Source organism: Pseudopodoces humilis, chromosome 22 (genome assembly GCF_049639895.1).
Source record: "Pseudopodoces humilis isolate 2021_Gansu_Grassland_sample_001 chromosome 22, ASM4963989v1, whole genome shotgun sequence".
Lineage (NCBI taxonomy): Eukaryota > Metazoa > Chordata > Aves > Passeriformes > Paridae > Pseudopodoces > Pseudopodoces humilis.
In genome coordinates, this window is record NC_142221.1 from 3,936,985 (window position 1) to 3,951,167 (window position 14,183).

At 52.4% G+C, this 14,183-nt stretch overlaps 1 protein-coding gene and 1 pseudogene across 1 annotated transcript; both read right to left on the reverse strand.

Moving 5' to 3' along the window:
• Window positions 1-1,983: 1,983 nt before the first annotated feature.
• LOC148182668 (bile salt-activated lipase-like) lies at window positions 1,984-6,741 on the reverse strand (annotated as a pseudogene).
• A 2,030-nt stretch (window positions 6,742-8,771) lies between these two features.
• On the reverse strand, window positions 8,772-13,467 carry LOC102111347 (bile salt-activated lipase-like). The gene is made up of 11 exons (XM_088065943.1): window positions 13,334-13,467; window positions 12,926-13,076; window positions 12,373-12,495; window positions 11,837-12,034; window positions 11,609-11,739; window positions 11,060-11,167; window positions 10,724-10,841; window positions 10,293-10,479; window positions 9,844-10,047; window positions 9,412-9,609; window positions 8,772-8,976 (listed from the first exon to the last, which is right to left on the reverse strand). Exons 1-11 carry the CDS (start codon window positions 13,397-13,399, stop codon window positions 8,772-8,774), a joined length of 1,689 nt encoding a protein of 562 aa, XP_087922069.1. The 5' UTR covers window positions 13,400-13,467.
• Window positions 13,468-14,183: the final 716 nt, after the last annotated feature.

A 14,183-nucleotide genomic window follows, 5' to 3' on the forward strand; every position in this document is an offset into this window, starting at 1 on the left:
CCTTGTCCTTCAGTAGCCTGAGGCCAGTCCATGGCTGATGGGCATGGCTGTGTGAGAGCCCTGCAGGTGCTGCTTGTGTGGGATGGAGGCCAAACCAAAGGAAATCTCTCAGTCCATGAAAATTCCAGAGCAATTAAACCAAATGGAGTCTTGAGAAGCCTCATCCAAGCACTGGGGGCTGAAATAATATTAAGCTATGCAATTGAACATATTGTCAGCAACCTATGAGAAGCCATGCACCTGTAACACACTGTGGAATGTAAAAGATTCCAAATGACAGCATACCTTAAAGTTGATTCCATTCAACAGCACCCAGATTGCTCATGGAATTTTCACATAGTCCAGAATTTCTGTCCCCATTTCACTGCCACATCTCTGGAAGGCTTAAAGTCATCTCCACTGCTTGTTGTATTTATCAGAGAGAGGAGAATGGACAGATACAAACAATAGTTTTGAAATTTATCTCCAAGGGAAAACTCATCTGTCAGTGTGCAATACCTTTCCACATTTAATCACAGAGCTGGTAGAACATTTGTTGATAAGAGAAGCAAAGAAGAAAGGATTCATTTGAATTTTATGGTGAAATGAGAGTCTTCATAGGAACATACAAAAATGGAGTTTGTGTTCCAGATTTGTAAAAAGGGACTCAGCTGGGTTAGCAATGGTTTGGTTTAACTTTGGACCAACCTCCCTTGATCACATACTTGTAAAAGACTCTCATGGCAACACTGAAGAAAGAAAATTTTAAAATACCATTCAAAGCTACATGCACACTGACAAAGGAGCTCTGCCCTGTCTGGCAGAAAAGCCTCCAGCACTGATCTGTATGAAATGTGTTGGAACCCCAAAGGCTTCACCCTCTGCATTTGCTCTCCTGGAGCTGCTGCAGCGACTCAGTGGGACAGGGGCAAAGCAAGAGGGAACTGCAGGCACACATTCCATCTGGAAATTTCTTTTTCTATAAAAAGTTCCAGTGAAGGCCAACAGTGAGAAAATGAAAGATGTTTCTTGTGGGAGATCTCCCAGATTGTTCTTCTGGCAAAGCCACTTGGGGCCAGGAGGGCACAGGAACACATGGTATCAATCCTAGGAAACCCTGCCTTTGGTTCCAGCCCCCTGAAAGCAAGCAGGAGGACGGTTCTGCTGCAGGGGCTCCCTGACCTTGGCTCTCTCTAGGGGTGGGCTCCCCATCCTCCAGCCTCTCTGCATGGAGAACCTTGACACACACACACCAAGGTCCCATCCCCTGTGACACCTCATGCTCTCCTCCCTGCATCCACAGCATGGCCCCAATGTCCCGCACCAGCCCTGGCTTCTCCACATCGGCCAGGCCTGTGGGGCAGCTCCAGCACAGCTGAGTCCCCCTACTCTCCCCACAGGGTACCAGGGCCTGGACAGGCCAGGTCCAATGTATGGTGTGTGGATGGGGACATGTGGTGGACAAGGTTTGTGGAAAGCTATGCTCCTTGCCCTGCTCAGAGCTGCAGCTCCTCAGCCCAGTCCAGCCCAACCTCTGCACTAAAACCAGTGGGGAATCACCGCCCCCATGAATTTATTCTGCTCCATCAGTTCCTGAGCAATGGCAGTGCATGGTAAACAACAGGTCAGGACTGGTTTGCATTGACTTGTTGCAACTGTAGCACTCTCGGATCTGGTTGGCAGTAGCAGGAACTTCGATGGTAACACAGGGAAATCCAGAGGACAGGTCAGGATTGGGGCTGTCCTGCCTGGGCTCACAGGGGCAATGAGGGAAAACAAGCCCAGGGCCAACAGCTGGCTAAGCAGGGAGAGACTGGACCAGCTGCCAGCAGCTTCCCTGGGACATTGGGGTGTCACAGCCAGGGAAACACACACTGCCCACACAATGGGTGTCCTTTCCTGCCTGACCTTAATGTTGGCAAGAAAATCCTGTCATGGCAAACAAAATGAGAACCAGAGTCACTCAGTTACAAGCAAGCCTTTAATGAATTGTCTTTAAAGGGTTCAAAACATTAACTCTGACTGGGAGATGTTGGCAACCTGTGGCAGATTCAGATAGACTGAGTTCCAGAAGGTCACATAATCAGATCTCAGGTCCTGCTTCACAGAGTCCTTGTTCAACTTGTTGTTGATATCCAGGTAGTACCTGCCCTCGTTGGTGTAGGCTGGCCAGGAAACAGGCACATCCGAATGCCCTTTGTTGGGATCACTGGGGAAAAGGAGACACAGAAGCTCAGTTGTGTCAGGGCAGCTTGGGATGCGGTTTAAGTACGTGAACATGCAGAGTATTTGACAGTGGGATAAGCAATATGAATTCTGCCTGCCAGGAGTGAGCTGCTGTCCTGCAGTCTCCTCCTTCCATCCCCACTGGCATCATCCCTGGCTCCACACAGGGACTTAGGTCCTGCCTGAATACCAGCATTCAGGAGTAAACCTCATCAAGTGGAAGCAGAAATCATAAATGGTCACGAAAATGCTTCTACCCTCCCCAAGTGTGCGATGGATGAGGAGAACCCAGAGCAAACTCCAGCCCCGTGAGACACAGAGCCCTGCCAAAACACAGAGAAGTTCTTGAAATGTTCCTGGAAACTCAATGGGCAACACCAGCAGCCTGAAGGGCTGCATCAAACCAAAGATCACTCACCCAGTCCTGGCAAAATTGGTCCAGTAAGCAATCATGGCCTTTGAGACAGTCCTGTGCTTGGGCAGGTAGCCCAGCGGGGTGGCAAAGGGCTTCCCAAACACGTACTGCAGGTCATCAGCATGGTCTGCCCCAACCCAGCTGGGGTAGATGGGCATGCGGGACGGCTGGGAGAACAAGTAGCTGTAGGTCTTGCCACTCCTGGGAAATGAAAGAGACTGGCTGAGCAAGGAGAAAGCAGAAAAAGGGCTGCAGTTTCAAACCAACGCTCCAAATACTGTCAGGGTCAGAGATTCAGCCTTGGAAGATGCTCACATGCATCACCTCACACGGGGTGGTTTCAGGAGAAAACACCCTGAGGCCATTTCTAACTTCCATTTCCAGTTCTCACCCTAACCCTCCTCCATCTGCAACACCCAGGGCTGAGCTGCTCACTTGGCATTCTGCAGGTGCAGGTCCAGTGCCACCTGTGTGGGAATCAGGAAGATGTAGTCAGTGATCAGCTCCACCACTGTCTTCTTCATGACCTCCTGCTTGGGTTTGTCACCCCAGCTCTGTGTGTAGATGTTGTAGGTGGCGTTGGCTCCAGCCTCACCCCTGTCCACGGTGAGGCCTTTGATCAAATTGTACACCTGGTCCCTGAAATGACAAGTGATATTAATTAATTACTGACCAGCAGCTTCAGCAAGGGCAGGGCTCCTGCCCAGTCCTTTCTCTTGAAGGCTCTGGACTCGGCAACAAAAGGCCTGGGCAGCCAGGCTCAGAGTGACATCCTGTCTTGAAGGCTGTGCCTTGTCCACTCAAGTCTAACTCTTTGGGGCCTGGGAGCTGCACTGAAGAGCAGATGTCTCCTGTTGAGGGTTCTGAGAGCATCTGTCACTCACGCAGTGACTTTCCGCAGCGGGCCGTTGATGGCGGGTAAATCCACGCCGGCAAAGAAGTGCCCGTCCATGTCATTGACCCCGGCCAGGTAGTCGATGTCAGCAGCGTTGGCAAAGAGCTTCTCTGGCGTGTCTGGGAGGAAATCCCCATCGACCACAGGAGCGAGGGCGAGGGTGTGCAGCAGGGGTACTGCAGGACACAAGAGTGGAGTCTGTTAGGAGGTGAGGAAACACAGATGTGTGGTCTGGCATCAGACCAGGCTGAGGTGGGCAGTGTTCATCAGCCCACAGAAAGGTGACTGCAAGAGCTCCAAATAAAGTCCCTTTTCTGGAGGGCACAAGCACCACCTCAACACTCAGAAGTTGACCCAGTGTCCTGCAGGAGATTTGGGGAGCCCAGGGTGGCTGATGGACTGGAGCACAGGCTGGGACACTTACTGGGCAGGTTGGTGAGCTGCAGGTGGTAGGCCAGGGTCAAGGCTTTGGGATCAGAGTTGCGCAGGCAGTTGGCCAGGATGGTGGTGTTGTCTGTGGAGCAGCCCACCTTTTCTCCAAGCTGTGGCAGAAGACAGAGAGAGACATCCTAGCATTGGTTTCCAAAGCCAGGAGTTATTGTTCTAGAGACAGAGCTGTGGGTTGATTTTAATCTCAAAGCAGCAAATTTCCACAGCCCCTTTGGCCACAGTTGCTGCCCAATCCCTTCCTAACCATGCCCTCCTCTAAAGAATTCCTTTTTCTCATTTTATCATTTTCCAGGCACGACTTGCACAATACCTTTTTGGCCCAGACGAGCGGGTCCCTCTGGATGGCCCAGCTGCACATCCCGACACCGCTCTGGCTGATGGCTCTCTTGAACAGGCCCTTGTTCTTTGGGGACAGGGTCTGGGGGGCAAAATGGAAACAAGAGGGGTTTGGGGGCAAACTCCTGAGAAGAACCATGGCCTACCAGAGTCCACTGATCACCTCACAGCTTGTGTACCCAGCCTGGGAAAGCTGCCCGGTCTTGTGGAGTTCAACAGTCTCAGGAGTTCAAGTTCCAAGGTGAGATGTTGAGAAGAGGAGCAGAGGAGGGGAACATGGAAAGTAAAGGGTGTTTCCCCACAGGTCCCAAAAGCAAAGACACGTGGCTGCAGTGGTGATGGGATTGATGAAGCTGAAGAAGGAAGAGCAGCTGCAAAGCCCTGAGGCTGAGCACTGCTGTCCTGGCCAGGGCAGGACGTTAATGAGGCAGCAGGTGAGGAGGAAAGCAGATGAGTGCCAAGGGGTCCCTCTCTCCCAGAGCCAGGCAAGGGGCTGTGATCAGAACCAACAAGCATAATTCACCTGCAGGGAGACACTGGCGGCACCGGCCGACTCCCCAAAGATGGTGATGTTGTCTGGGTCACCCCCAAAGGCCTTGATGTTCCTCTTCACCCAGGCAATGGCCATGTGCTGGTCCTTGAGCCCGTAGTTCCCTGAGGGACAGACATCACCCACCAGTGAGCAGGGGCACAGCCAAGCTGTCCAGCTGGGTACCGGGACAGGGCCCCAGAGAGGGATCAGCTGTGGTACCTGGCAGGTTTTCATCCCCGGTGCTCAGGAAGCCCAGCGGCCCCAGGCGGTAGTTGACGGTCACCACGATGACGTTGCCCCGCACGGCAATCTCCTCCCCATCATACAGGTAGTTGTCCAGGAAATTGGCTCCCTGGCTGCCTCCGACCAGGAAGCCACCACCGTAGATATAAACCATCACAGGCAGCTTGGTAGAGACTGGCAGGAGAGGAACAGGAGCAGAGTGAGCCCCCACTGAGCTGGAAGGTGCTGCCCCTCCATCCCCTCACCCCCTCCCTGAGCATCATCACTCCTCCTGCCCTGGGCAGGAGCTGCCTTGATGCTCTGCAAGAAAATCCTTGTTCTCCTCAAGAGCCTGACCCTTCCAACAGGGTGAAGGTGAGGGACAGTGTCTGACACGGTTCCCCCCTGTCCCCTGGAAATCTCTGCTCAGCACCTGCCCACTATGGAACACAACTGCTGAGAGAGGCTCCAGAGAACTGTGTCCAGAAAGGGCAGGTGGGAAAGTCCATCCCGAGTCCCTGCCAAGCACATACTCTGTCTCCTCCCTTGAGGGACCCAGATGTTGAGGTAGAGACAGTCCTCGCTCCCACGGACATCAGTCTGGGTCAGCTTCACCTGCATGCAGCGTTTTTTTGAATTCTTTTGCCTTCAGAGTCCCTGAAAGGAAAGAGGGAAGACCAGTTAAGGGCATCTGCTCCATCCTCTGATTGCAAGGTGTCTGCTCACCCATCTGTTCCTCTTTGAGTCCAGTGTAGTGGCAGCAAAGCCTCCCCTGCCACTGTGCCTGGTCTGAGGGAGTGACAAACTGGGAGACTTTCCCTTGTGAACCAGCTCTGGACAGCCGAGGTATGGGGAGGGCAGGTGCAGGTGCCTTGCTTCAGTTTTCTTATTTTCTAGGGTTACTTGATTTTCTTGGGAACATTTAGACACTGACTCTTAGACCCTTCAGGAGACAAAGAGCTTTTTCTTGGCCTCACTAAGTGGATGAGAGCAGGCAAGAACATCTTTAGCTTGAGAAAAACAGACTAAAAGAGAGAGAAGCAAGAATAAAGACACAAACCAAAGGCATTCAAAAGATGGATCTTACCATCCCAGCCAGGATGAGGTTGGGGATCTTCCAGAGTCTTTGTAGGGGCGGCAAAGGGAATCCCTCTGAAGATGTCGATGTAGCTCCCAAGGAGTCCCAGTTTCTTACTCTCACCTTCCACAAATCCTCCCTCGGTAAGCACCACACCCAGCTACAGGTGGTACCATGGAGAAGAGAAAATCCATTGCTCTGTCCTTCAATACTCTGGCTTCCCACATTGCCACACACTCACATCCTGCCCTCCCTGTGCGTGCCCTTGGTCCCTTGTGGAACGACCACAGATGCCACTGGAGCTGCAGGTGCCCTTTGGAGCAGACAGGCAGCAGCAATTCCCCCACAGTCCCAAAGACAAGTGGCAGAAGGAGAAAGCCTTCAGCCTCAGGGTGCAAACCCAGCCTTTGTACTTACGGTCGCAGCCCAGGCTACCCCGAGGTAGGAGCACAGGGCCAAGGCGAGGATGTGCCAGCGAGCCATGGCTAGGGCAGCCCTGAGGGGATAGTCCCAGCTGGAGAGCTGCGTTTATATAGCCAGGAGTGCAGCTGTGTGCCAATGTCATGGGCCAGGCTTGGCTCGGAGCTGAAGCAGGGCAGCCTCCACACCCTTGTCCTTCAGTAGCCTGAGGCCAGTCCATGGCTGATGGGCATGGCTGTGTGAGAGCCCTGCAGGTGCTGCTTGTGTGGGATGGAGGCCAAACCAAAGGAAATCTCTCAGTCCATGAAAATTCCAGAGCAATTAAACCAAATGGAGTCTTGAGAAGCCTCATCCAAGCACTGGGGGCTGAAATAATATTAAGCTATGCAATTGAACATATTGTCAGCAACCTATGAGAAGCCATGCACCTGTAACACACTGTGGAATGTAAAAGATTCCAAATGACAGCATACCTTAAAGTTGATTCCATTCAACAGCACCCAGATTGCTCATGGAATTTTCACATAGTCCAGAATTTCTGTCCCCATTTCACTGCCACATCTCTGGAAGGCTTAAAGTTTTCTTCCTCCTTTTATCTCTGCAGCTTCATGGCAGCTGCTTTTTGTCATCTCCACTGCTTGTTGTATTTATCAGAGAGAGGAGAATGGACAGATACAAACAATAGTTTTGAAATTTATCTCCAAGGGAAAACTCATCTGTCAGTGTGCAATACCTTTCCACATTTAATCACAGAGCTGGTAGAACATTTGTTGATAAGAGAAGCAAAGAAGAAAGGATTCATTTGAATTTTATGGTGAAATGAGAGTCTTCATAGGAACATACAAAAATGGAGTTTGTGTTCCAGATTTGTAAAAAGGGACTCAGCTGGGTTAGCAATGGTTTGGTTTAACTTTGGACCAACCTCCCTTGATCACATACTTGTAAAAGACTCTCATGGCAACACTGAAGAAAGAAAATTTTAAAATACCATTCAAAGCTACATGCACACTGACAAAGGAGCTCTGCCCTGTCTGGCAGAAAAGCCTCCAGCACTGATCTGTATGAAATGTGTTGGAACCCCAAAGGCTTCACCCTCTGCATTTGCTCTCCTGGAGCTGCTGCAGCGACTCAGTGGGACAGGGGCAAAGCAAGAGGGAACTGCAGGCACACATTCCATCTGGAAATTTCTTTTTCTATAAAAAGTTCCAGTGAAGGCCAACAGTGAGAAAATTAAAGATGTTTCTTGTGGGAGATCTCCCAGATTGTTCTTCTGGCAAAGCCACTTGGGGCCAGGAGGGCACAGGAACACATGGTATCAATCCTAGGAAACCCTGCCTTTGGTTCCAGCCCCCTGAAAGCAAGCAGGAGGACGGTTCTGCTGCAGGGGCTCCCTGACCTTGGCTCTCTCTAGGGGTGGGCTCCCCATCCTCCAGCCTCTCTGCATGGAGAACCTTGACACACACACACCAAGGTCCCATCCCCTGTGACACCTCATGCTCTCCTCCCTGCATCCACAGCATGGCCCCAATGTCCCGCACCAGCCCTGGCTTCTCCACATCGGCCAGGCCTGTGGGGCAGCTCCAGCACAGCTGAGTCCCCCTACTCTCCCCACAGGGTACCAGGGCCTGGACAGGCCAGGTCCAATGTATGGTGTGTGGATGGGGACATGTGGTGGACAAGGTTTGTGGAAAGCTATGCTCCTTGCCCTGCTCAGAGCTGCAGCTCCTCAGCCCAGTCCAGCCCAACCTCTGCACTAAAACCAGTGGGGAATCACCGCCCCCATGAATTTATTCTGCTCCATCAGTTCCTGAGCAATGGCAGTGCATGGTAAACAACAGGTCAGGACTGGTTTGCATTGACTTGTTGCAACTGTAGCACTCTCGGATCTGGTTGGCAGTAGCAGGAACTTCGATGGTAACACAGGGAAATCCAGAGGACAGGTCAGGATTGGGGCTGTCCTGCCTGGGCTCACAGGGGCAATGAGGGAAAACAAGCCCAGGGCCAACAGCTGGCTAAGCAGGGAGAGACTGGACCAGCTGCCAGCAGCTTCCCTGGGACATTGGGGTGTCACAGCCAGGGAAACACACACTGCCCACACAATGGGTGTCCTTTCCTGCCTGACCTTAATGTTGGCAAGAAAATCCTGTCATGGCAAACAAAATGAGAACCAGAGTCACTCAGTTACAAGCAAGCCTTTAATGAATTGTCTTTAAAGGGTTCAAAACATTAACTCTGACTGGGAGATGTTGGCAACCTGTGGCAGATTCAGATAGACTGAGTTCCAGAAGGTCACATAATCAGATCTCAGGTCCTGCTTCACAGAGTTCTTGTTCAACTTGTTGTTGATATCCAGGTAGTACCTGCCCTTGTTGGTGTAGGCTGGCCAGGAAACAGGCACATCCGAATGCCCTTTGTTGGGATCACTGGGGAAAAGGAGACACAGAAGCTCAGTTGTGTCAGGGCAGCTTGGGATGCGGTTTAAGTACGTGAACATGCAGAGTATTTGACAGTGGGATAAGCAATATGAATTCTGCCTGCCAGGAGTGAGCTGCTGTCCTGCAGTCTCCTCCTTCCATCCCCACTGGCATCATCCCTGGCTCCACACAGGGACTTAGGTCCTGCCTGAATACCAGCATTCAGGAGTAAACCTCATCAAGTGGAAGCAGAAATCATAAATGGTCACGAAAATGCTTCTACCCTCCCCAAGTGTGCGATGGATGAGGAGAACCCAGAGCAAACTCCAGCCCCGTGAGACACAGAGCCCTGCCAAAACACAGAGAAGTTCTTGAAATGTTCCTGGAAACTCAATGGGCAACACCAGCAGCCTGAAGGGCTGCATCAAACCAAAGATCACTCACCCAGTCCTGGCAAAATTGGTCCAGTAAGCAATCATGGCCTTTGAGACAGTCCTGTGCTTGGGCAGGTAGCCCAGCGGGGTGGCAAAGGGCTTCCCAAACACGTACTGCAGGTCATCAGCATGGTCTGCCCCAACCCAGCTGGGGTAGATGGGCATGCGGGACGGCTGGGAGAACAAGTAGCTGTAGGTCTTGCCACTCCTGGGAAATGAAAGAGACTGGCTGAGCAAGGAGAAAGCAGAAAAAGGGCTGCAGTTTCAAACCAACGCTCCAAATACTGTCAGGGTCAGAGATTCAGCCTTGGAAGATGCTCACATGCATCACCTCACACGGGGTGGTTTCAGGAGAAAACACCCTGAGGCCATTTCTAACTTCCATTTCCAGTTCTCACCCTAACCCTCCTCCATCTGCAACACCCAGGGCTGAGCTGCTCACTTGGCATTCTGCAGGTGCAGGTCCAGTGCCACCTGTGTGGGAATCAGGAAGATGTAGTCAGTGATCAGCTCCACCACTGTCTTCTTCATGACCTCCTGCTTGGGTTTGTCACCCCAGCTCTGTGTGTAGATGTTGTAGGTGGCGTTGGCTCCAGCCTCACCCCTGTCCACGGTGAGGCCTTTGATCAAATTGTACACCTGGTCCCTGAAATGACAAGTGATATTAATTAATTACTGACCAGCAGCTTCAGCAAGGGCAGGGCTCCTGCCCAGTCCTTTCTCTTGAAGGCTCTGGACTCGGCAACAAAAGGCCTGGGCAGCCAGGCTCAGAGTGACATCCTGTTTTGAAGGCTGTGCCTTGTCCACTCAAGTCTAACTCTTTGGGGCCTGGGAGCTGCACTGAAGAGCAGATGTCTCCTGTTGAGGGTTCTGAGAGCATCTGTCACTCACTCAGTGACTTTCCGCAGCGGGCCGTTGATGGCGGGTAAATCCACGCCAGCAAAGATGTGCCCGTCCATGTCATTGACCCCGGCCAGGTAGTCGATGTCAGCAGCGTTGGCAAAGAGCTTCTCTGGCGTGTCTGGGAGGAAATCCCCATCGACCACAGGAGCGAGGGCGAGGGTGTGCACCAGGGGCACTGCAGGACACAAGAGTGGAGTTAGGAGGCTAGGAAACACAGATGTGTGGTCTGGCATCAGACCAGGCTGAGGTGGGCAGTGTTCATCAGCCCACAGAAAGGTGACTGCAAGAGCTCCAAATAAAGTCCCTTTTCTGGAGGGCACAAGCACCACCTCAACATTCAGAAGTTGACCCAGTGTCCTGCAGGAGATTTGGGGAGCCCAGGGTGGCTGATGGACTGGAGCACAGGCTGGGACACTTACTGGGCAGGTTGGTGAGCTGCAGGTGGTAGGCCAGGGTCAAGGCTTTGGGATCCGAGCTGCGCAGGCAGTTGGCCAGGATGGTGGTGTTGTCTGTGGAGCAGCCCACCTTTTCTCCAAGCTGTGGCAGAAGACAGAGAGAGACATCCTAGCATTGGTTTCCAAAGCCAGGAGTTATTGTTCTAGAGACAGAGCTGTGGGTTGATTTTAATCTCAAAGCAGCAAATTTCCACAGCCCCATTGGCCACAGCTGCTGCCCAATCCCTTCCTAACCATGCCCTCCTCTAAAGAATTCCTTTTTCTCATTTTATCATTTTCCAGGCACGACTTGCACAATACCTTTTTGGCCCAGACGAGCGGGTCCCTCTGGATGGCCCAGCTGCACATCCCGACACCGCTCTGGCTGATGGCTCTCTTGAACAGGCCCTTGTTCTTTGGGGACAGGGTCTGGGGGGCAAAATGGAAACAAGAGGGGTTTGGGGGCAAACTCCTGAGAAGAACCATGGCCTACCAGAGTCCACTGATCACCTCACAGCTTGTGTACCCAGCCTGGGAAAGCTGCCCGGTCTTGTGGAGTTCAACAGTCTCAGGAGTTCAAGTTCCAAGGTGAGATGTTGAGAAGAGGAGCAGAGGAGGGGAACATGGAAAGTAAAGGGTGTTTCCCCACAGGTCCCAAAAGCAAGGACACGTGGCTGCAGTGGTGATGGGATTGATGAAGCTGAAGAAGGAAGAGCAGCTGCAAAGCCCTGAGGCTGAGCACTGCTGTCCTGGCCAGGGCAGGACGTTAATGAGGCAGCAGGTGAGGAGGAAAGCAGATGAGTGCCAAGGGGTCCCTCTCTCCCAGAGCCAGGCAAGGGGCTGTGATCAGAACCAACAAGCATAATTCACCTGCAGGGAGACACTGGCGGCACCGGCCGACTCCCCAAAGATGGTGATGTTGTCTGGGTCACCCCCAAAGGCCTTGATGTTCCTCTTCACCCAGGCAATGGCCATGTGCTGGTCCTTGAGCCCGTAGTTCCCTGAGGGACAGACATCACCCACCAGTGAGCAGGGGCACAGCCAAGCTGTCCAGCTGGGTACCGGGACAGGGCCCCAGAGAGGGATCAGCTGTGGTACCTGGCAGGTTTTCATCCCCGGTGCTCAGGAAGCCCAGCGGCCCCAGGCGGTAGTTGACGGTCACCACGATGACGTTGCCCCGCACGGCAATCTCCTCCCCATCATACAGGTAGTTGTCCAGGAAATTGGCTCCCTGGCTGCCTCCGATCAGGAAGCCACCACCGTAGATATAAACCATCACAGGCAGCTTGGTAGAGACTGGCAGGAGAGGAACAGGAGCAGAGTGAGCCCCCACTGAGCTGGAAGGTGCTGCCCCTCCATCCCCTCACCCCCTCCCTGAGCATCATCACTCCTCCTGCCCTGGGCAGGAGCTGCCTTGATGCTCTGCAAGAAAATCCTTGTTCTCCTCAAGAGCCTGACCCTTCCAACAGGGTGAAGGTGAGGGACAGTGTCTGACACGGTTCCCCCCTGTCCCCTGGAAATCTCTGCTCAGCACCTGCCCACTATGGAACACAACTGCTGAGAGAGGCTCCAGAGAACTGTGTCCAGAAAGGGCAGGTGGGAAAGTCCATCCCGAGTCCCTGCCAAGCACATACTCTGTCTCCTCCCTTGAGGGACCCAGATGTTGAGGTAGAGACAGTCCTCGCTCCCACGGACATCAGTCTGGGTCAGCTTCACCTGCATGCAGCGTTTTTTGAATTCTTTTGCCTTCAGAGTCCCTGAAAGGAAAGAGGGAAGACCAGTTAAGGGCATCTGCTCCATCCTCTGATTGCAAGGTGTCTGCTCACCCATCTGTTCCTCTTTGAGTCCAGTGTAGTGGCAGCAAAGCCTCCCCTGCCACTGTGCCTGGTCTGAGGGAGTGACAAACTGGGAGACTTTCCCTTGTGAACCAGCTCTGGACAGCCGAGGTATGGGGAGGGCAGGTGCAGGTGCCTTGCTTCAGTTTTCTTATTTTCTAGGGTTACTTGATTTTCTTGGGAACATTTAGACACTGACTCTTAGACCCTTCAGGAGACAAAGAGCTTTTTCTTGGCCTCACTAAGTGGATGAGAGCAGGCAAGAACATCTTTAGCTTGAGAAAAACAGACTAAAAGAGAGAGAAGCAAGAATAAAGACACAAACCAAAGGCATTCAAAAGATGGATCTTACCATCCCAGCCAGGATGAGGTTGGGGATCTTCCAGAGTCTTTGTAGGGGCGGCAAAGGGAATCCCTCTGAAGATGTCGATGTAGCTCCCAAAGAGTCCCAGTTTCTTACTCTCACCTTCCACAAATCCTCCCTCGGTAAGCACCACACCCAGCTACAGGTGGTACCATGGAGAAGAGAAAATCCATTGCTCTGTCCTTCAATACTCTGGCTTCCCACATTGCCACACACTCACATCCTGCCCTCCCTGTGCGTGCCCTTGGTCCCTTGTGGAAAGACCACAGATGCCACTGGAGCTGCAGGTGCCCTTTGGAGCAGACAGGCAGCAGCAATTCCCCCACAGTCCCAAAGACAAGTGGCAGAAGGAGAAAGCCTTCAGCCTCAGGGTGCAAACCCAGCCTTTGTACTTACGGTCGCAGCCCAGGCTACCCCGAGGTAGGAGCACAGGGCCAAGGCGAGGATGTGCCAGCGAGCCATGGCTAGGGCAGCCCTGAGGGGATAGTCCCAGCTGGAGAGCTGCGTTTATATAGCCAGGAGTGCAGCTGTGTGCCAATGTCATGGGCCAGGCTTGGCTCGGAGCTGAAGCAGGGCAGCCTCCACACCCTTGTCCTTCAGTAGCCTGAGGCCAGTCCATGGCTGATGGGCATGGCTGTGTGAGAGCCCTGCAGGTGCTGCTTGTGTGGGATGGAGGCCAAATCTCCTCAGATATCTTTTCTATTTTCCTCATGGCCATCCTGATCAGACTTTAGTTCTTGCACTCAGAGAGATCAGAGGGAATGCAATTTGTCTGTTATTCCTCCTCTCTGGTGTATTACCAGCTCATTTGGATGCTTGCTTCTCCCTTGGGAGCTTGTTGAGCTTCCTAGAGGAGTCATTAGCGAGTTATTATGAAAATGTAGACATTCATTTATTCACATCATTGGTGCACACTTTCTGCCTGGTCTGGACAGCAGCATCCAGTGGTTTGGTTGACATTTCTTCATCACAAAGATGGCATTGTGTGGTTGACAGGTCCTGGTGAGGCCAACCAGGTTCTCACCCCTTAACCAGTAATTGTTATATCCCTCTATAATAAATAGGGAAGGGATCAGGTTTGCACTCTGTCTGTGGCTTACACAGACTTACAGCTGTCACTGGAACATGTGAAAATGAAGTTTGTGCTCCAGATCTCAGAAGAGAAGGGACTCAGACAAGTGACCAAGTTAACTTTGGTCCAACCTCTGCATCAAGGAGCAATGCAAAAGGAAAATGCCCTTAAGAT